The 23,857-nt window shown below is 42.6% G+C and overlaps 1 protein-coding gene across 1 annotated transcript; it reads right to left on the reverse strand.

The window, feature by feature from the left end:
- Nucleotides 1-18,785: 18,785 nt before the first annotated feature.
- LOC147855541 (uncharacterized) lies at nt 18,786-20,740 on the reverse strand. Its single transcript, XM_087330416.1, has one exon. The coding sequence runs from the start codon at nt 20,559-20,561 to the stop codon at nt 19,533-19,535; it is 1,029 nt and encodes a 342-aa protein (XP_087186542.1). The 5' UTR covers nt 20,562-20,740; the 3' UTR covers nt 18,786-19,532.
- Between the last annotated feature and the right edge of the window lie 3,117 nt (nt 20,741-23,857).

Consider the following 23,857-nt stretch of genomic DNA (forward strand, 5'->3'; position numbering starts at 1 on the left):
CTCATTAACTAATATCTTGCCTTTTTCCAAGGTATTTAGCTCAGTCTTCAACTGAAGCTTTCTAGCCTTTGTGTTTATTGCAAACAGTTTTACCAAACTGTCCCAAGCTTCTTTTGGAAGCAAAGCATCTTGTATGTGTCCAAGCATCGAATATGAGATGCTAAGTGACAGCCAATGCAATACTTGCCTTGCCCCTTGATTCCATTCCTTAAATGCTTTAATCTATGTAGCAGTTGCATTTTCTTCAGGGATCTCTAGAGCCTCTTCTAGGTCTCCTTCAATGTAATCCCAGTATCCTTGTCCCATAAGGAAATTTGTCATTTTGAATTTCCACGCAAGGAAATTGTTTTTTTCCAACTTTTCTGTGACTATTTAGCTTCCATTCTCAACGGCCATTCTCTCTTTCAAATTAGGGCTTTTGCTACGATTAACTTCACAGACAACTCTCTGATTCAGACCAACAACCAAAACCAAACTTCTCAGATTTGTACTGTTCCTTTTTACGAGCAACTCTGCTATGATACCATGTTACGAAGGCGCTCCGACTCTTCTTAATGCACAACGGATCGTGATGTGCTAGATCGTTGTGTGCTCAAGATAGAAAGAGAAGGGGGAAGGAGACTTACCTCTGTAGCAACCCAAAAGCTTCTATTTCATTACACAGAGAGAACCTCTCTCGTCTTCTCCTCTTACAACTACTCTCTTACTTCTACTTCTCACTCTTACTTTTTTTACCTAAGTATATAAGTGACTTATATATGCAGCTAATTAGCCATGAGTAGCTAATTAGCTATGACTAGCTAAATAGTTGTTTTACTTATATTTCCACTAGTAGCTAATTTCCTAATAGCTACTATAGGGGATCTCACTTACCAATATGCATCATATGCTTTTGTTGAGCTTGTTTCTCAACAATCTTTCCCTCCTTTTATAGCTCCAAGGAGGGTTGGTTACATCAGACTGTTATGACAATCATTTTGGTCAAAGATTCTCCCTTGATTTTCTACCATCACATCCTCCCTATTTTCACAGGCCCATAATTACCTACTAACTATTCTGTCTTGCACTTATTAATATACTCTCTATTTACATTTTTTTTATACAAAGACCATATCATGTACATATGTGCACGCCCTTGTTCCCACGCGTGATGCATCCGACGAATTTTCCTTCCTATGACCGTAATCCTTCATGACGTCTACCCCCACCAAACTGCATATCCTATAACTTGTGCCAAATAACGAAGTAGTGAAGAATTCTGGAACACTCTTATTCGTCTTCCAATCCGTCGTTGGTCTGGTCTTCGTCCAGTTGTCTGATCTGGTCGTCGTTGTTGCCCTCTATCTTCCGATCTGGTTCCATGTCCTCTCGCTTCTTGAAGACCTTAATCCGTTTTCCCGCAACCGGCACGACTATCCTCATCTTGTTGAGCTCCGAGAGGTGATACATAGCATTGTCATTGGCACTTGTTACCAGATATGGCCCAAACCACCTTTTTGCGAACTTGCGAATTGACTAGTGCTGGTTGTCGAGGCTACTATCGTAGACCAGAACCTAGTCGCCTTCTTCGATCTTCCTTGGTCGTAGTTGGTGCATCCGGTTCAATCAAGAACCAACATACTTCCGCAGTCAACTTGTTCGTCAGAGCTTGCCCTTCCACATGGTTCATCAAATCCTCCCATGCAAGTACAAGGTACCTCATCTGTCCTAACCCCCATCAACATCGTCACTAGATAGACCATCCATTTGAACTGTATGGTCAGTGGGTAAGTTGGATGCAGCTCGTCGCAATGTCGAACTTTGGAATGTACTTACTTTGGAATGTACTTGACAACTTTCGCACGTCATTGTACATCCCCGACCACAAGTACCTACCCTTGACCTTCTTGAATGTAGCCCACGTCCTCGATGTTCAGATCAGGGACTCTCATGAAATTCGGCCAATAGCTCCGGCTGGTTCTCCTTCCTCATCACCACCCGGAGTGGTGTACCGTTCTGCTTCTTCGGATGCTGCTAGATTAGTCCGTCCTTTAGGAAGAATTTGTATGCCTTCTTCCGGATCCGACTCACATCCTCCTTCGTCCACGAAACATTTTCCGTCAACATGCTCAGGAACCTACTGATAAGCAACCACTCCCCTTCGTAGTCTATTTTGATTATTACCTCTATCCCGATTAAATAGTCCTTGTCGGTCTTCATTGCCGAAACGATACCGCACAGTTCCTGCTTGACTTCGGCATATCCTCACTACCGCTCGCTTAAAACCTTCACTCCAAACCGGACGGCGAATCATGTGCTACCTTCTTCCTCCTGGTTGATTACCCACCCAATTCCGGTCGAACTCATGTTGACCATCACGTATATCGAAGCTCCCTTTTCATAGATTGCCTTCTGGAGAGTGAGAGTTATCGTGAGCATCCCCTTTAGTCTCCTCATTGCCTCTGTGTGCTCTTCTCCCCGTTCGAACTTCTACCCCTTCTTTAGTAAGTTGTAGACTGGCTCAACAATATGCACATAGTGGGGAATCCAAATGTGGTAGAAGGCACAACCCCCTAGAAACCATTGAAATTCCATTGTCGACCTGCATTCTTCCTTCATTGCCGAAATGGCTTCGATCTTGCCGGAGACAGTTTCTGACCGTATGACCCGCATGGGTGTTCGACCACTAGGATCTCCATTTGTCCAAACGCTGACTTTTCTCCCAACAAAGTTAGGTCTGCTCCCTCCAACCTCTACAGTATTTTCTTGTAGTCGGCAATGTGGTCGGCCATGAACTTCCAGCGTCTGTCTTCTCTTTTATCGGAATTTCATCCATGAATGACATGGTGATGTTCGGGATGCAATCCCTCAATACCTTGTTCATTGCGTTCAGTATGTGCACCACCAAATTCGTTCCTCCTTGCGGTAGAGTACACATCCAAACTAAGCCCATCAGGGTCCACATCGTCGTGATGTCCCTACTTCCGACAGCTAGATGGAATTGATTGTACCCTGAGTATAAGTCGCCAACCAAGTAGATTGACCTTCCAATGAAGGTCTCTGAAAACTTGTCGATGATCAACCTGACCCTGCATTTCCAATTGTCACTCTATTGACGGGTTGCAAGTCTTGTATAAAGCGCAATACCTTGTTCTTCTTCGGCATCCTAAACCACTGATTCGAATACGGGGTACTCGACGGTTCGAGGATCCTCATATTGACTTTCTTTGTAAGCAGCTCCATCAACTTTGGGATGTGAGCTCTAGGTACCAGAATAGGCTTGAGGTTCCATGGTACATAAGGTATGGTGAAGATTACCATAGGCTTGACGACTATTGGATCGATGCACCTGATCTCCCTCGATGAGAATGCGGAAGCCTTCCCGTGACTCTTGATCATTCTCCGGAACGAGTTATCCTTTGCGGGCAGTAGGAAGCCACCCCCACCGATTATGAGCTTATGTAGTGTCTCGTCGATGAACTAGTGTCCAATCTCGCGGGGGTCTCTTAAACTCGGGTCGGTCGTGATCCCTTTTATCATTCCCCAATTGTCCTCTGGTAAGGGCGTCGTGACTAGCCTCATCTTCCGGTCCACAGTCTTGTACTTGGTGCTAACGTGGGCAACCCGCCCCACCCCAACTATTCGTATGAACTCCGTGATTACCTGATACATGTCAACCGAATTGACCAAAATTGTCCAGTCTTTGCTCAGATCACCTTCTCGATCTCCCCGATGGTGTCGTCAAATGAAACCGCCTCCATGGCACCGCCGATCGAGTCATCAGGGTCCATTGCTCCACATGCCTTCAAGCGTTCCTCGACTCATCGTTTTTCCTAGTCATCCATGTTGGTTATTGTACATCCTCTGTTGCTGATGTCGTAAAGTTTCGCATGCGTGTGTCGCTTGAACGGGACCACCAGGGCCTTGGACCGGGGAGACAAAAGTAATGAGGAAGTGGGAGATTAAGACAAAGACATGGGGAAATATGTAACATAAGCTTTGATATAATTTAGGGTTTTTGTTTTTATTTTTTTATAATTCTTAGGCTTGACACCATGATTTCGGTGATTATTACAATAATCGGTATTAAATAAACCAAAGGAGCTAAAATAAACCGGCGAAGGTGAGTCTAGTGGGCTCCGAGTTTGACTACTTCCGACGGCTATGTTGCCTCAATTTGGAGTAGCTCTCGTGCCACTACAACCTCCCTTCCGCAACCGGCCACCTAGTTGACTACCACCGAAATGTTGAAAAAGCCGTTGTTTAAGAAAACCAAACCTTAAAATATCTCGAGTAAGAAGTAGAATACTAGAAACAAATCTCTCAAACCCTAAAACCCTAATTCCTCTAGTATGTTAAGGAGAAAAGAAGAAGCTCTCAATTCCTAACCCTAGAAGGAAAAGAAGAAGGAGAAAGGGATAAGGAGAAAAGGAGGCTATAAAACCCTAACCCTAGAAGAAGAGGACAAGAAGATGAAACCCTAGTGGTACACCCCTAAGCCAAAATGGGCAAACCCCATAATAAGCCCTATTCCTCCCCTCTTATAGAGGACAGAGTCGCCTATATTAACATTACATGCTTTTTTTTATTTCCTTTGTCACAAAAAAGGAAGGGGAACAAAATACTCCTTGGTTTGCACGAAGAGAGACTTGAACTATACACCTCTCTCTATATACTTATTAGGCCTAACCACTAGGCTACAATAAATTATCTATTTATTTATTTTTCATTTATACATGACTTTATGAGATGTGTGTGGAACCTCACTCTTTCTCACATTGAACACGCCACAACACGACATCGAAGAGCCAAAACTTGCTACCTATAGTATAAGTGTGGGGTTTCAGTCGGTTGTTCAAACTATTGCGGCCCCACTCCTTGCTAGCCCTCTTCAAAAATCCTGTCGGCCATCACTGCTGAGAGAGTCCTTGTTTCATTTGTGGTTCAGCTGAACCATCAAGAATTGCACGGAGTGCCGACCGTCTTGGCTCTTTTCTCGAGCGTATGTTGAACCATTGTCTAGCACCATCATCTCCATCTGGCCCGCCGTAGTGTAGGACTCACCCAAGATTACCGGATGGGAGGATGACTCGTGCACGAAGAAGTGTTGGTCTATTTCGACATCCCCGACCTTCACCCGAATGTTTGGGCATGCCCCGTGCAATTCCTATGTGGCACGAGTCGCTACAAGTATCTTCCATCCATGCTTTGTGTTGATCGGCCACCTTCTGTTCTCGTAGAAGTCCATCAACATTATGTTAATTTCCAATCCGTGATGGATCAACGCAATGACTGGCTCCTTCACATTGTCACGGGCGTAGACGAGGGCAAGGACAAGTAGGCGAGCTCAATATTAACAAAGAGAGAAAGATAGATATATAGATAGAGAGGAGCATAGACAAGAGAACAAGAGAGAGAGAGGGTAGACAAAAGAGCGAGAACAAAATTATGCTTTCGTAACTGGTGTTGTTCACCTTGATTGTAATCAAGGTGCACTGAAGTATTTATACAAGAATGTGGTGGTATGAATGTAAGCTAGGAAACATCTACAGAATGTATGGAAACTTCTAGAGAGTGCATGTCTATGCATTCTCTAGAAGTTTCTTGAAAGTTCTAGTGATTAACTTACAATGTAATAAGTTGAAACTTATATTACAATATAATAATGCATAGATGGAATGTAGCTCAATTGGTAAGGTTGCCCAATAAGACCAATAGGTCATGGGTTCAACCCTCTACATTCCATCGTGTCTATGACATTATCCTCTCTCTAAGACCGCCTCCCGGGACTCGCGGTTGGCTTATGTGGGTATCATTGATGAAAATCACGAATGGCCTCCGGAGCATTTTGTAATTGTGTAATTGGTTCCCATGTGGCGTCCGAAATGGGGTAACCCTTCCATAAGACCAAATATTGGAGCTGTTGACGATGATATCAAGAGTCGAGGATTAGGTTAACCTCATATTCTTCGCCTGTCAACAATTCCACAGGTGGCATTGGAGGAGGGTGTCGTCCTGGAATTCGAGAAGGATGGTAGAGTTCGAGGAGGGAAACGTGAAAAACATCGTGAATCCGGAATGTTAGAGGAAGTGCTAACCGGAAGGCGACTGGGTTGATCCGCTTGATGATACGAAAGGGGTCTAGTCTTTTGTAGTTCAATTTTGCAAAAGGACGTGTGGTGGCGATGTGACGGCGTAACAGCCAAACCATGTTTGCGATTGCAAACGTCAGTGTAGCTAAGCGATGTCGGTCCGCTTGATCTTTATAGTGGTCACCAACAACACGGAGCTCCAAGGAGAGGTCACGATGGACATCGTGTAAAGCACGGGCACGTGTCTTTGCCGAAGGATTGACCGAAGTTGCGGGTATGGAAATGCTGAAACGAGGGTGAAATCCATAGTTTGCAAAGAAGGGGGAAACCTTAGTCAAAGCATGGATACTATTATTGTAAGCAAATTCTGCCATTGCAAGGAAGTCCACCCAATCCTCTTGTTGGTAGCTCACGGTACACCGAAGGTATTGTTCGAGGATTTGGTTGACTCACTCCGTTTGTCCATCAGTTTGAGGATGGTATGCTAAGGACAAGTTGACAAAAGTCCCGAATGTTTGTAGAAGTTGTCACCAAAAGTGGGAAATGAATTGAGAACCTCGATCAGAGGTGATATCCTCGGGTAAGCCGTGTAATCAAACAACATTTTAAAGAAAAAGATCAGTTGTCTCTTCCCCGGAAACGGTTTTGGAACATGGAACAAAGTGGGCCATCTTCGAAAACCGATCGACAATGACTAGCACCGTGTTATGTCCACGAACCAGAGGGAGGTCGGTGATAAAGTCCATGGATAGAGAGAACCATGGTCGACGTGGAATGGGGAGCGGGTGGAGAAGACCATATGGCCGATGGTGAGGTGTTTTGGATCGAGCACATACATCACATGTCTTGATAAATTCCTTGACAAATTTCCAAGGTTGGGGCCACCAAAACCCTCGAGATAGCAATTCCAGGGTTTTCGTAACCCCAAAGTGGCCGGCAAGAGGATCATGATGACAGTTTTGTAGAACCCGTGTACGACATGATCCTTCGGGAATGTACAAGAGATGATTACGATATAGTAACCCATCTCGGATTGTAAATTGGTTGAGATATGAGCTTTTCATGTTCGGAGATGGGTCATTAATGCGGCCCATGATTTCTTTGGCGAATGGGTCTGACACGGTTGCCGTGGCGATCTTGTTGAGCAAAGAATCATCATATAACATGTAGGTGGCGAACATCTGAAGTTGATCGGGCCGCAACAAACAATGGGATTGTTGTGAATATGCATCATCTCATAGGCGCAATGCAAAATCAGGTCCCCGAGAGAGGGCATCAACTTTCCCATGTTGAACTCCGGGTGGAAACATGATCTCAAAGTCGTAATTGGCAAGAAAAGATGACCATCGGGCTTGCCTCCGATTCAATGTACGACCGGTGGTGAAGTAAATTAGATTTTTGTGGTCGGTCAGCACCTGGATGCGATGTTGGGCCCCAGCCAAATAGGGTCACCATTAGGTGAAGGCAGATATGATTGTTGCCAGCTCCATGACATAGACTAGATAATTGATTTCCGAGGCGGTAAACTTCCGAGAGTAGAAGGCAACATGACGTAGTGTGCCCTTCTCTTCTGGTTGGGACAATACAACTCCAATGGCAAAGCCAGAGGCATTGGTTTCGACTTGGAAGGGCCTTGTGGGGTCGGGGTGGACCAACACTGGGATTGTGAGAAAAGCTGCCTTGAGGGCATCAAAAGCACGTTGCGCCGCAGAGGTCCAAAGAAATGCATGGAACTTCTAGAGAGTGCATGTCTATGCATTCTCTAGAAGTTTCTTGAAAGTTCTAGTGATTAACTTACAATGTAGTAAGTTGAAACTTATACAATACAATAATGTATAGATGGAATGTAGCTCAATTGGTAAGGTTGCCCAATAAGACCAAGAGGTCATGGGTTCAACCCTCGACATTCCATCGTGTCTATGACACACATCTTTGATCTGGGCCGGAGTCTCTGTTGTCACCCTTGACCAATGCAGCCTCATATAGTGGTTGTCTGCATAGTCTTCTTCTACCGCCACTTCGTCGATAATCGTCGCTCTTATATAAATCCGTTTCTCATTCTCTGGCTCCGTCGAAAGCCACTTCCTCTTCACAAGGTCGATTATTATGCCTTGGAATTCTTTCTTGGCTATGCCCAATATTTCCTACAATGTGAATTCCACCTGATTGTTGAGGATTCGCTCCTCCTAGACATTCTATACGTCTATCGACTTCTCTATTTCCAAGCTCAGTTGGAATCTTGGAATCTTCCCCTTTCCTTTCTCCTGTGGGTCAGTCGGACCACCATAGCTTTTCTTTGGCCCGCTCTGGGTATCGTATCTACCTGAGGGGCTTGCCCCTCCGGTATTTCTGACCCACTTGTCATCGACCAAAACTTCGTAGTTCTGGCATGCACCTTCTACGAGGCTGGTCCTCTCCTCCACCGGATCATTCCATCCGGTCACCTCCTGAAATCGCCTCTCCACGCAATCTTTCTCTCTTCAACTTCTTCCCTGAGAAGCCTTCCAACACCACTGGCCATAATACAATTTCGTTTCCTAAGCCAGTGTTCTTCTCTCCTCCTACTGATACCGGCCAATGCCGAGTAGTGCATGGCTTCGACATGTTGTCTTGCTGCTTCCTCCATTATCCTCTTCATCCCGCCCCGTTCGGTGTTCATCACCAAGGGCCTTCGCATTTCGCTCACGTGTACAAGGCCACCTTAGAGGTACACCGCGTTGTTCTTCAAAGCCTTGGCGAATTTGGCACAGTCCATCCGAATGTGGTCGTCATTGTCGCACCATTTCACCAAAGGGTGGGAGGTGGTCGTCGGACATGAGAAGGATCCCCACCATCTCTACGAGCCTGTGCGATCTGTGTTGGGAAAATTGGTCCCTCCGGATGGGAAGAAGACAAGTCAGATGGAGAGATAAGCTGAATCAGTCGATGGCTAACTCAGCCGAGACCGATAGGCCAAGGCCAAAAAATCAACTAATCAACAATTGATCGACAATTGATTCAGCTAATAGTCGAATCGGTCAAAGCCGACTTGAGGCTATATTTGTAAATACCCATTTATGTATATGAGTATAAATATACTTAGGGCAAGTAGTTAGATGATGATGAATCATTGTGGTGAATAGTTATAGTGTGTAGTTGCCTTTGTAACTACTGCCAGAGAGTGTGTGTGAGAGTTGTAACTCAACACCCATCAACTAGACAAAGAAGAGGTTGAGGTTGTTGCCTCAGAGTCTCTTATTGTATTTCCTCTATATATAGTGATTTTGTTTTGGAGTCTTTGGGCTCCCGTGGTTTTCCCCTTTCAGGGTTTCCACGTAAACATCTTGTGCCCTCTTGTTTGCGTATCCATTTTCTGTTCTTTCATTTCCATATGTGAGTGATAATCGGTTGTGGCCAAATCCATATACAACAAACTGGTATCAAAGCACAGGTTCATAACCTCAAGGATTAGAATATGGATGACTCACTCAGTGGAATGTTCAAGTTAACCAACTCCAACTACTCAGTGTGGAAGTCGAAGATGCGGGATATGCCTTGTGCAAAGACTTATGGTTGCTAGTGCAATACAACAAAACCAAGCCTGACAAGATTGGTGCATTGACTTGGGAAGTGTTGCATCTAAAGGCGACTACATACATAAGGTGTTTTATAGACATGAGTCTATACAACAACTTCAATGAAGAGAACAAGGTGGACCTCCTCTGGCAAAAGATCGGCATTATGTTCGAGAACAAGAATGTTGTTAATAGGGTCTCAATCTTTAGCAAGATTGTGAGATTCCAGTATCAAGACGACTCCAGCATGGCGGAGCATCTGAATGCCTTCCAAGGTCTAATAAACCAAACCACCTCTCAGGGAGTACCTCTAGCTGATGAGGTATTAGCATTACTGTTGTTGGGATCCCTTTTGGACAGTTGGGAGACACTCGTTATCACATTAGGCAACGTTGGGCCGGAAGGGAAGCACCTATCCCTAGAGAAGGTGAAGTCGAGCTTGCTTAACAAAGAACCTCGTCGGAAGGATAGAGAGGCAATCTCCGACCCAAAGGCCTTAACGACTAAAGGTGACATGAATTGGGGAAGAGGCCGGAATAGAAGCCCCTAGAATTGGGAGAAGTCGGGGACCAGGTCAAAGTCGTGAGAAGTCGTGTCACTTTAAGAAGAATTGTCGGCACTACCGGAAAGATAAAGGGGAGCCGATGGTGCCAAACCGAAGAAGATTCCCGGAAGAAGAGGTACCTTGGCAATCACGATGAGTGAGGAGGAGTTGTTGCTCATCAGTGAGCAAAGTAAGTTAAACCTTGTATGTGATGAATCGACATGGGTGGTCGATTCGGGTGCATCATTCCACCTAACCCCTAATAGAGGATGCTTCTCATCGTATACAGTTGGTGATCACGGTTTTGTAAAGATGAAGGAGCATGTCGAATCATGAGCATAGGAGACATGTGCTTGACGATTTCAACCGAGTGCAGATTGGTATTGAAAGATGTGCAACATGTTCTAGATGTCAGATTGAATATGATATCAGTCGGTCGGCTAGATTATAAAGGCTACACGGGTAGCATCCGTAATGACACACTTAAGTTTTGCAAGGGAAGCCTGATTATGGCCCGAGCCCTGAAGACAAACACATTGTATGTGATGCATGCTCGATTATGCTGGGAGGAAGCAAATGTGGCACCTAGCACAACCGATGACCTATGGCACAAGAGGCTTGTCACATGAGTGAGAAGGGGATGTGGAATCTTGCCAATGATGACCTCATTCCGGAGGTGAAAAACGTGCACCTTGATAAGTGTGTAGATTTTTTGGCCGGCAAGCAGAACAAAACCTCTTTCCGAACAAGACCCCCGATGAGGAAGAAGATATCGTTGGAACTCGTGCATATGGATGTATGCTACGTGGACACCAAGTCACATTTCGGTTCACAATATTTTGGGACCTTCATAGACGACTGTAGTCGGAAGTTGTGGATGTATGAACTAACTAAGCTGCCAAAAGGAAAGAAGACATTTCTGAACAAGTGTGTATACAAATTGATGCCGAGAGAAAGCGGGAATCCACCTAGATACAAAGCCCAAATTGTTGTGAAAGGTTTTCAACAAAAGAAGGGTGTGAATTTTGACAAAATATTTGCACCGGTAGTAAAGATGACATTCATACGGACGGTGGTGAGTATAGCGGTCAGCATGGATTTGGAAGTAGACCAGTTCGATCTCAAGATTGCCTTTCTACATGGAGATTTAGAGGAAGAAATCTACATGCACCAACCGGAAGGATTCGTGGAGAAAGGAAAGGAGAACCTAGTATGCCGACTGAGGAAGAGCTTGTACGGACTGAAGCAAGCTCCCCGGAAATGGTACCGAAAGTTCGAATCCTTCATGGTGGATCATGGTTTCAACAAGACACAAGCCGATCACTGTGTCTTTGTCAAGAAATATGATGGAGGAGACTTTCTCATCCTCCTGTGGTATGTTGATGACATGATAATTGTAGGACAGGACTTGAAGAAAATCATAAGCTTGAAAAAGGCTTTGAGCAAATCAAAGTGTCATTCACCTTGCTAAGAATGTCGCCTACCACTCGAGAACTAAGCACAATGCTTACTCTTCATCCAACAATTGTTGTGCTCTCCCTTCCTTGAATTAATGGGTCTCCACATAAGATGGAACTATTGCACCCCTTCTATAGTATAATATGTATATAACATCCCAACCATTTCACGACTATAAACTTTTATATCTAATGCAAGAAGTGTTGTTTGGGGAAAAAAAAATGTCAACAAAGATGTCTCCAAAAGAAAATGGTTTGAATAAGTGGCATATTGTTGTTAAGTATGTACTTTTCATAAATAGCATGACCTATGAAGACATCAACATCCGCATTAATACTAATAACTAAGTGCAAGACCAAAGAAAGGTGAACACAACAAAGTTGTCTCTAACACTTTAGGCCTAATGGCCGCCCCAATCCGCAAGGTGACAACCTTTTTGTAAGTGAGCTATAAAAGTCACTTTTGTGCCTTTTTTAGATTCTTCTTGAACTTTTAATCTAAATCCCCTTTTGTACTCTAAGTTGGAGCCCTCTCTCCCTTTCTTTTTCCAATGTACTTGTGAAGTGAGTAATTAGAGTTAACTCCAATTTATTCAAATCGTAATAACTCCTCCATTTAGAGGCATTACTTAATCTCATAGTTGAGCTATTTGCGTGAGAGATGTGAGTGAGAGTTTGTGGGAGTCTGGTAAGTGATGTTAACGGCTCGAGAGTGGTTGACAACCACTCTCGCCCAACTCGCCATCAATAGGGCATACCACACGGTCCAAAACCCTTTGCCTCATGATATCACTGTGGAGGTAAAACTCAACCTATAGAAAGACATGTACTTGATGCAAACATCTTCAACTTGACACAATTGTAAATACAATTATCATTAATTTATAGTTTCCATGTGTATCAAATAAAAGGATAGAAACTTCAGTTGATGTTTCACATCACTAATACCTCGAAAAAGCAACGCAATCATTGAATGGATTATTGTCCAACTTGTTATCATCTAGAAAATACAAGAAAATAATATTATCATTACAAAATCATTCAGTTTTTGTTATTTTCACACATGATTGGTTCTATATTATGATGTTAAAAATCTTCCAAACTATACTAGAACTTTGTTGAAAAAGCAACATGATCATTTAATGAGATAAAATGCTCATGTCTAATGTTGAGAACAAAGCTCACTTTATATCCCAATGGTTCTCAAAGGATATGCAATTGTAACCTCAAATAAGGATATATATATATATATAATAAAAGTGAGGAGAGAAGAATTAGGAAATGGAGATGAGGGAGAATAAAGTAACTAAGATGTAAGAGCTACATGTGTGAGTAAAGGGAAATGATTATCCTAGACACAAGTGATCTTGGATTACTGTCCTTGAAGCAACTAATATGTCGACAATATATCCTCTGTGCATTAATTTCCTATACTTAGTAATATATTTGTACATTTCACTTTCATAGATGCCATAACAACTAATATTCCTATATGCCGACTAGATGGTACATCCGTCATCCATCTTGTTGTTGAACCTAGGATAATTTCCTAGGTTCAACAACAAGATTTTCACTAAGAATAGAGATGATAAATCCCTTGAGGGAAATGATCACCATCAAAGCTTGTCATGTTTATATAATATGTAAGGGAAATGACTAGCTTAAAATAATGTTTTGTGTAGAGTGTTTTGGCGTAAAAGTAGAGGGAATTAGGATGTCCATTGTGTGCATGCAACTACCTAAATTTGATGAATAATTAAATGGTAAATGTTTCTTAAGATGTTAGGATACTCTCTTTCAATGGTTGGAAGAAAAGTGTATCATTCATATGTAAACAGACCTATGTGGCTGCCTATAAAACCAAACTAGTGTACACATTATAATTTGTTCACTTCATCTGGTTACATCAACCCATCTAATATAACAATGTAGATACTAGATAGTATAAATTATAATATAAATTGCTCGTCTTCTTGTTACATCAACCCATCCTAAATAGCAAGGTACACAATACTATTCGCCCACATCTTTTAGTTAGATTAGGATGAGAATTAAGAAACCCTAAATAAAAGAAAAAAGTCGCAAGGCAGGATTAATGATTTACATGAACCCATCCCAAAGCCCCATGAGACACGTTATCTCTCTTTCTCTTTTTATTTAGCTTACCCTAGCTACTATTAGCGTTATGTCTTGGATTCGAAACCCAATCTCTCACCTCTCTATTACTTCATATATGTCTCTTGATTTACTAGATGCCACTGTGGAATGTAGGGGTTGAACCCATGTCCTCTTGGTCTCTATTGGGCAACCAACCTTACCAACTAAGCTACATCCATCTGGGGACACACACACATACACACACAAAAGCTATCACAAGATATTTCCCTTATCGTAGGGTGATTCATTTATAGAAGAAGAAATGGTTATAGAACTAGCCATACATTCATGTGAATAAAAAAGTTTTCGTTTTTTTGGATATGAAAAGTTATTTCAATTATACTTTTATTATTAAGAAATATCAAAATGTTAAACATAAATAAAAAAGCTTACCCTAAATATATATGTTCTACATCCTTATTTAAGAAGGTTGGGGACAATTTTATTACTTCAATGTCATCAACACATTTGAAGAGTTTTTAACATTTGCTTGTGAGCCACCACTAGAAGAATTCATGAAATTGATGAGGCTACTACCAAGATTGGATGATTGTCTTGAAAAGAAAATTTGAGTCTTTCTTGTGATTTTGGAAGATTTGCAAGAGTTATGGGCAAAGAGTTGTGGATAATACTTGGGAGCACTTTACTTTGATGCACAACTCATCTTTCTTGATGTCTATGCATACCGATCTTCATCCAAACGTAATATAGTCGATATTGAGGTGTTCCAAGACAAACTACATTAGTAGAGATCAATTGTAAATAGAGAGTGATAACACCTATTTCTACATTTTGTTGACACTAACACCTAGCTCATTGTCTTGTAGTAGAATTGAAATGAATGGATGTCTATACTACCCCATAGTCTACATTGGAGCATACCTCATGATTTGGGTTGGACATTACCATATCCTCATCAAACATAAAACATATGCTAAATAATAATTCACGAGATTTGTAGGCTTTAAATCTCAATCATTCTTGTACTCAAAAGATGCATTTAAGAGCATCATGATGGTTTACTTTCTTCTTTTCTCCTCCAGAATATGGCTATGTGTGATGGGACCAAATACGCATAGATGACCAATATGTTGTACGATTGTAAAGCTAGTAAAATCATCTTAGATAACAAAGATGAAGTATCTGTTGCCATCCACCAATATAGTTTGCATTGGTCCACATAGATAGGAAAGAATTAGATGCAATGGTGTCTCCATTTTGTTGGTACTATTTGGAAACTTTTGTCAACTTTTTTTTCCATAAACATAACATTCATATAAGGACAAACATTTAAACAAGGCTCTAAAAGTGCCTTCAAATAGCTCATGAATTCTTCCTAATTTCATTGACTTTAGTTTTAAATGTAGAGTCAATGATGTAAAATTCATGTGCGATCAATGGTATGGTTTCTTGACATTGTATGGGTTGGACCTGCAACAATCACATGGGATCCATTATTTGATGAGGATAAATGTTAGTTAAGCTCTAGGCATCATGTTTTCTAGGCTTCATTGTTTCATAATTGATGAATCTGCATTATTTCACATTTAAAGTGAAATTCGGTTATGGTCTCACTCATTGATAATAATGTTATTGCTTGTCCTAGAACAAAATAGACAACTTGAGTGATAATTGACCTTGTTTTGTTCATTGATAGGTGCCATGTTTTCTGGACTGCTTTGTTTCATAAATGAATGCAATACTTCATAATTAAAGTGAAATTTGATTATGGTTTCATTGGCTATGGTTTCACTTAGTGATAATAATGTTCATGCTTGTCCTAGAACAAAATAGATATTTTGAATGCTAATTGACCTTGTTTCATTCATTGATAGGTTTGCTTCTCCTTTATACATGGCTTTCATGCAATTGTCTCTAAACCTAAGTTCTCGTGCTTTTGTAGAAGAGCTTTGTAATTGTGCGAGAGATTCTTGGGTTGTGCTAGGTAGTGTTTCACACTAGTATCAAATAACCAAAGGTTCTCAACACTCACCATATGTGTTTGGACAAATATAATTGTATTTCCTCGTTTCTTCTCACTTGATTTTGTTTCGTAATCGTCCATTTCATGCATGATGGCTTGAATAAAGTCTCCTTCTACTTCTTCGTGGTTCCTTTTAGAGACATGTAATGAAGAACAATGTGGAGGAAATCTTCTTACTTTGCTCACGTTCCGCTCTTTCGGGAATGGGTGTCGGTGTTGCTTGCCGAATTGGCACGCTTCGCATACACCTTCAATCTCCTTCTCTTTGAATGTCGGAAGTCTGATGACGACTCCTTTCGATTTCATTGCTTTGAGTTTGTTGAGATTGATGTGGCCGATTCGCTTGTGCCATAGCTCTATGTCGGAGTCGGCTTTCGTGCCTTTCGCGAACATGGCAGATTTCATCTTGCGTGAATCGAGAATGAACATCCGGCCCTCTCTTCGTCTACTTGCGATGAGTCGGCCCTCTTTTTCGATGAAGCAACTGCCTTGATTAAATTGAACTTGCATCCCTTGCTCTACAATTTGGCCAACGGAGACCAAATTCTTCGTAATGGTCGGTACATGCAATACATTTTTAATGTAATTTTGTTTACCTTCTTTTTCGAACAGAACATTGCCGATGTGCCGAATCGGGTGCGTAGTGTCGTCTCCAGTTTCGACATAGCCGGGTCGGTTCGGCTCTCGAAGTTCTCGGAACCATTCTTGATGCGATGTCATATGGTTCGAGGCACCGGAATCGACGAACCATACGTCTTCCGGACCGGAGGAACTAGTTGAGGTAGAGGCCGACATAGAGTTTGCTCTATGTTTCATCATGAACATTCCGCCACGGTCGGAGTTGTTCCCGTACATTTCGCTATACTCTTCGTAGTCAGAATTGTGTGCGTAATTCGTGAGTTGTCGGCTTGTGGAAGCCGATTCACCGATCTTCTTTCGGCACTCTTCTTCGTGGTGGCCGAGCTTTTCGCAATATCCGCATTCGGTTGCATTTTGACGGCTCGAGCCGGAGTGGAAGCTCCCCCTTCTTGCAAAGGTTCCTCGTTGGCTTCCGTTTTGCGGCCGAAATTGGGAGTTGTTGTCGTAGGTCGGACCTCGTCCGCCTTGTCCTTGGCCGAATCGGCCTCTCGCTCGTTCGCGTCCTCACTCTAGAGCATGTTAGAGTGCGTGTAGAGCATGTGGCCTTCCAGCTCATTGCTCCTTGCACGCACGTGGTTTTCTTCGACCAATAGCATTGATTGGAGCTCGAAGAAGGAGGGAGATTTCTCCCGTGCTAGAACGGCGGTTCGTATCGCGCTAAACCGTGGTGCGAGGCCGCCGAGGCATATTTGCACCATTTCATCATCATCTATACTTACGCTTATTGAGCCGAGCGAGTCGCAAAGCTCCTTTATCTTCAAGGTGTATGTCGTGATGGACATGTCCCTTTGTTGAATGTTGTTCAACTCTTGGCGGAGTTGAAGCTTCCTCGCGGTTGTGTTAGCGGCGAAAATCTTTCGTAGATTTTCCCACGCTTCGTTCGGCGTCTTGGCTTCTCGAATGTAACCGAGCATGTGGTCGTGAACACATATTGCCAAGCAATACATCACGCGGCTTGCGGCTTATTCCCATGTCGCGTATCCGGGAGCCGCTTCGGCGGGCCGGTCTTCATGCGCTCCTTTGATGTAGCTCCAATAGCCTTGTCCGACAAGGTATTGGTGCATCTTGTACTCCCAAGATGCGAAGTTGTTTCGATCCAACTTCTCGGTAGGGAGAGCACTCCCCATTTGAGTATTCATTATGTCGATTCTTCTTCTTCTTCTTCTTCTCTCTTCGAATGCGAGCTATGTAGCGAAGCTATGATAGCGATGAGCCGGTTCTTGGTCGTCGGCGTGGAGCACAACACACGATCACGATGAGGCAAATGGGCTAGATCGAGCTACCAAATCGCTCTGATACCATGTAAAGAATCAAGAGATGGATTCTTGTGAAGCGGAAGAGATATGAGTTATGTGTGTGTATGTATGAGAGAGAGAGAGTGAGAGAGACAAGGAGTAAAACACAGAGAATACGCAAGGTTAAGTATATTAACAAAGGAGAAAGACTCAACATTATACAAGGTGGGAGGATAGTGCTTTATGTAGTCACCCTCTCTCTTCATTAACTATAAGACTCATGGAGCATGGGGAATGTGAAACCTCATAAGTTATGTGTCATAGAATATGACTCTATGACTCATACTAAATGCTAGAATATAAAGTGGTGACATAATGGTGACTCTTGACCGTTTTAGTGTCTCTTCACTCTCAAGGTGAGTTCACACACTAGACCAAGTTAAGCTTGATTCTCAACACATTGACTAGCTACATATTTACCATTTCGTTTCTTCCTTCAGAATTCATCTTGCTCAAGTTTTGCTATTCAATTTTGTAAAGTTAGATTCTTTTCATCTTATGAAGTCGTATGAACGTGAACCAAGATAAGGGTATAACATGCATGAGTATCGCATGTTCTGATGTTTCTCGATAATGCTACAAGCCGTGATGGTCGCATCTCTTACCATGTGCTCCAAAGGCTAATGAAGATGTTGATTGGTTCCTCATTATGCATCTCCATGTTCATCAAGATTCGATATGAAAAGATTTTGATGATGACATTACAAGATTGGTGTAATTGCTTTACATAATCCTGCATATCTAGATTTCGAACTTGATTGATTTATCGACCACTTAGGTTTCTACTTTTTGACTCGGTAAGTATGGGTTCCCATGTAGGAATGGGTAAGCATCCATGCATAATTTCTTATCGGTTTTGTTCTCAACTCTAAAATCAACTTGAAAGGTCAACTCTAGTCTCATTTCCCACATTCTATAATTTCGGTATTTAAATTTCTCCACAAATATATTATTGCATGGATTGATCAGTCTACTTATTTATGCTTAGATTTGCCACCTAACCATTTAACGGTCAAATAATAATGAGCATACATATTAATGAAAGGAATATTACCAAAAGTAGGAACAAGGTCACCAATGATGTATGAATAAAGAGAAGAGGATTTTCTTAAACAACTTTGAGAACCCCTAGTCCCCAATGTTGTGAGAAGGGTGATGAGCACTTAAAGAATTTCATTTGTTATTATAGCGAAACAACTATTCATGCACATTGTGGGTGTCCCGAAATGCTATCTCTAACAATTGTGTGATAGAGAGCATGTTGTTGTTGGAACTCAGAGGTGGGCGTGGTGTACAATTTTGAGGGGCAATGTCCAAAGTAAACCAACATTGACAACAAGAGTAATCAATACATATTGGTTACTTTTGAGTGGCATCTACCTAAGAAGCAAAAAGAATGAGGTGCATATAATGGATAATATGTGCAAGAAAAGGGAAGGGGGGAGGGGGTTGGATTAATGGCGTGGTTTGATTTGGTTAAGACTAAGAAATGAATGCAATGGGTTCGACCACATTCCTGCCAAATTTCACATCTAAATGTGGTACGGGTGGGTCTACAAGTAACCTAAATAGATAACCTAAATAGATAGATTGGGTAAAAGAAAGGGGATTAATGGTGTGGTTTGATTTGGTTGAGACTAAGAAATGAATGCAATGGGTTCGACCACATTCCTGCCAAAATTCACATCTAAATGTGGTGGGGGTGGGTCTACAAGTAACCTAAATAGATAACCTAAATAGATAGATAGATAGATAGATTGGGTAAAAGAAATGGGATGGGGTGCCATGTCCTTAAATTGCAATTTGTAAGGAAAACAATGCATCAGCGACTTCAGTTGCTCCAAGAATCTCCACACCATAGCGCGGAGCTCAATTCCTGGTCAACGTCAATGTCAACGTCAACGTCGGTGGTGTCGATCCGCTTGGATGTCGTGACACCGGCCGAGATGGCGGTGAAGCCGTGGCGCGCCAGGCTGCCGAACGCCTGGAAAGGGTCGTCATCGAAGCCCGTGCAGGGGAGATAGCTGCCGCCCGGGGATGCCACTTGCGAGTAGGGGCTGAGCAGAGTGCTTGGATCCATGAATGCAGCAGCAGCAGATGTGCAATGGCCATGGCTATGGCTATGGCTATGGATATGGCTATGGTGGGGGTTCTTGTGGAGCAGCCGCAAGACTCTCTGAATCCATGCGGAGCTCCCAGGCGAGGCGGGGGTACTACTGATTGGATGCATCATCTCCGGGGCGGCGGCGGGGGCGGAGGAGGAGGAGGAGGAGGGGGAGGAAGAGGAGACAGGAAGGGAAACAGGCGTGGATCCTGATCTTGCTGCTCCTCCACCTGAGCCTTTGATTAGTAGGCGGGGTCGGAGGGGATGATGATCCGGCGGCGGAAAGAAGGAAGAAGGCGGCGGAGGAGGAGGAGGAGGAGGAGGAGGAGGGGGAAGAGGTGAGGAGGCGGAGGAAGTGGCGATGGCGGCGGCGGTGGCTTGGACGGTGCGAGGGGAGAAGAGGCATGGCGTTGGGGCGGGTGGGAAGACGAGGCGGGTGGAGTCGGAGAAATTGAGGAAGGAGGCAGCGGCGGCGGAGCCGCGGAGGAGGACAGCGGCCACATCGTAGGCGCGGGCCGCCTGCTCCGGGCTATTGTAGGAGCCCAGCCATATCTTGTGGCGGGAGTGGGGTATGCGTATCTCCGACACCCACCGCCCGAAGCTGCGCTTGCGGACGCCCTTGAATCGCCCCCCGCAGCCGCCGCCGCCGCCACTTGTAGAGGAGGAGGTGGTGGTGGAGGTGGAGGTGGAGGTGGAGGGGGCGGAGGAGGAGAAAGCTAGGGCGAGGGGAGAGGGGCGGAAGCCTCGTTTAACCATACCTTTCTTTTTAAGGGGGGGCTGGGGGTGGGATGACGTGGCTCAAGGGGGGGGGGGGGAGAAAGGTGAGAGAGAGATAAGCCGTTTCTTTCCTTCTTTAGTAAAAGTGTCGCTAATTCTAGAGGGGGAGGTGTGCTCTTTTTCTCTTTTGTTTTAGGGGGGGTCTTTCTTTTTTGTTTTTCCCTTCACACAATTGGGGGAGGTATTTTTTTTGGCTTGGCTTGGCTTGGGGGGGGGGGGGGCGGTCTTTGTTTTTTGTTTTTCCCTTCACAATTGTCAACTCTGGCAATTGCTGAAGAAGGAAGGGAAAAACAAAATGAAGAGAGGGGTATGTGTGTGTGGGTTTTGTTGTTCTCTCGCCTCACCTCGCCCCGTGTGTGAATGCAACGAAACACGGGGTTGGGAGGAGAGGAGAGGGGGGGGAGTGGGGCAGTCTGGCACTCCCCTAAGCCCTTTTGGGTTTTTTCTTTGTTTTTTGGCCTCCACGTGTCATCACGTCCCACCATGTCCCCCCGTCCTTTTTTGTCGCTTTTTCCTTTTCTGCTTTTTTAGCCTCATTTCATTTGTCACTCCCGAGTCCCACCCTTCGTCATAGCTCTCTCTCTCTCTCTCTCTCTCACACACACACACACACTCTCTCTCTCTCTCTCTCAAGTCAAAACTGGTAAACAAAAACACATAAAACAAGTAGAAATGTAGTCAAAACAAAAAAGAAAAGAAATCCTTTTTGGAATAAAAAAAAGAAAAAGAAAAGAAAAGAAAGCCATCGTTGTCCTCCTCCTCATCACCAGCCACTTCCTTTTCCGTATATCATATAATATCTTAATAACTCTCTCTCTCTCTCTCTCTCTCTCTCCACACACACACACTTTTTTATGTCCTAATCTCTTCCTCTCCCCCTCCCACCCCCAAAATCTAAAGCAGAACATCATGTGGTTCATTTCGTGACCCACAATCGGGCCCCGCAAAACACACCCAAATAGAACAATTGTTGTTTACAGCTTCTTTCTTACCCCTTGCTCCCAACCTAGGGCCAAACACACCCCCAAAACAAAAAGAAAATTCTTTTTGGTGGTGGTGGGGGGGGGGGGGGGAAAGGACGTACATCGGTCACAAATGAGTGTTTGCATCATACACCAATGCACATACGACACACACAAAGGAGATCTTGCACTCGTCACCAACAACAATTCTTTATAAGAACAATCCAAACGGAAGCATACCTCATCAATTCTCACTTAATACATATTAGCCATGTGTTTATTGGGGGGCATCATCCACAAGTTCGAATCATTTATTGTTCGATTACTTAATTGTGAGATGCATAATCATATACGTATGCATTACGTATCGCAATATATTATAAACCTAAATATTAGCACTTCATTATTATACTTGTATTATTACAAATAAATATTCAATATGATGCATTGCTCTTTTCTACATAATTTTGTGCCATAAAGAAATGTTCTCGACTTCGTTTGTAAGTTCTTAGTTATGAAAAATGGGGATTTCGTATACAAAGATAAATTACATAGAAATTAAACTCTAGTTCAATCTAGGGCCAATATATATGTAAATTCTAATCTAAGAAAATATAGTTGATCTAGATCACACAAAACATCCAATTGATTTGTGGTTTGATGAAATGTGAGTATCCTTCAAAGATGAGCACAATGCAACCCACCTTGTTGCCTAGACTTGTCAAAGACAAAAAATTTGTTTCGTAACAATAATATAGCTATAATTATTAACTTTTCTGGAAAAAAGATCACATGTACTGGACTACTCACAATAAGTGTGTATATTTTGGTCCCTTTGTAAACATTGCTTGTAGAAATTCAACATCTCATACAAGATAACTTACAAAGAAATATAGTGGATAAGACAAGAATGCTTTAGCCTTGATCACTCATTAGATTATCTTACCCATGCTACTCGTACAGAGAAAACTGTTTCTTTAAATGTTCATTTGGTGAGGTAGGATCGAATTTAAATGTGCATAAAATGTTTGCCATGCTACAAATGAAATTTAGGATTGGACATTAGGGACTTGATGTTGGATACTATGACTTGAGGAATCAAATGATAGTGTTGTAAACTAATAACTACATATAGGCCACCACCTTTACATGAAATCTTGGGAGTTGATGTCAGATACTATGGCTTGAGGAACTAAATGATAGGGTTGTAAACTAATGACTACATATAGGCCCCCACCTGTACATGAAATCTTTCCCCCTCTATCATTATATATTAAAAATATTTGCTATCTTTGTCCATCTTACAAGTCAAATTGTGCCAATGGACACTAGATATTCATTTCCAAACTTATTCATGAAAGCTTTCCTTGTTTGTAAAACACAACATTTTATGATGATTAGAGGCTCTACAAAGATCAATTTTATTAAACCTTAAGAATTAATAAATATTAACAAACATAATGGCAATTATAAATCATGAAAATTATGGACCATAAAATCTTGGTGAGAGTTTTAAACTTTTGCTTGAAATTGTATGCTAGATGTACGGGTAGTGACATGGACCCCTTAAACGAATTTTAATTTAGTTGCTAGTTTTGAATCGTAGCTTGAAACTTTATACTAAATATACCGGTTTAGGGAGCATGGACCACTTAAGAATCAAGATTATGAATCTTATGAATTGATTGTGTTTCTTCACATTACAAGTTTTGTTTCCTTGCATGCCCATATGAATACAACACATAAGAGTTTTCCTTTCCATTTTTGGCTCCATGTGGCACAATTTACTCGTGCAACTAATTTCTCTCTTCAACCTTTGTCATGCCTCACTTCCAATAACGAAAACGAGCAAACAAAAAAGTTGAAAAAGAAAACAATCCACTTCCTTTTCGTAACATGTTGAGTTGTGCAATAATAATACACACACATTTTGTCGCAATCTAAACCCACCCAAACTACTATCAAAGAAAATGTGTGTGCTTTGATTTGTAGCGACAAGTCAGTTTTCGTGATGTTCCCCCCATCGCTCCCAAAGAAACATACTTGGGTCCTTACATTGGTCACAATTGAGCACTTGTGTACTAGATGTACGAGTATATTGAGCATGGACCCCTTGAATCAAATTTAATCTAGTTGCGAGTTTTAAACTGTAAGTTCAAATTTCATTCTAAATGTACTTGATTAGAAGGAGAAATTAGGAGATCCTTTTAAGGATTTAATGTATGCAAAAAATTCGAACAAAAGGTGTGAAATCATGACAGTATCAGCATGGAGGATAGTCTCCATAATGAGGACACCGCCTCATCTCCCCAT

The sequence above is a fragment of the Azolla caroliniana genome, unplaced genomic scaffold (genome assembly GCF_043228905.1).
Source record: "Azolla caroliniana isolate FFs.n. ecotype wild unplaced genomic scaffold, voAzoCaro1.0.p SCAF_14, whole genome shotgun sequence".
Taxonomy (NCBI): domain Eukaryota; kingdom Viridiplantae; phylum Streptophyta; class Polypodiopsida; order Salviniales; family Salviniaceae; genus Azolla; species Azolla caroliniana.

What these genes read in the sequence shown, in the direction of transcription:
- LOC147855541 (XM_087330416.1), bottom strand. Translation starts at nt 20,561, where the DNA reads ATGGTTAAACGAGGCTTCCGCCCCTCTCCCCTCGCCCTAGCTTTCTCC.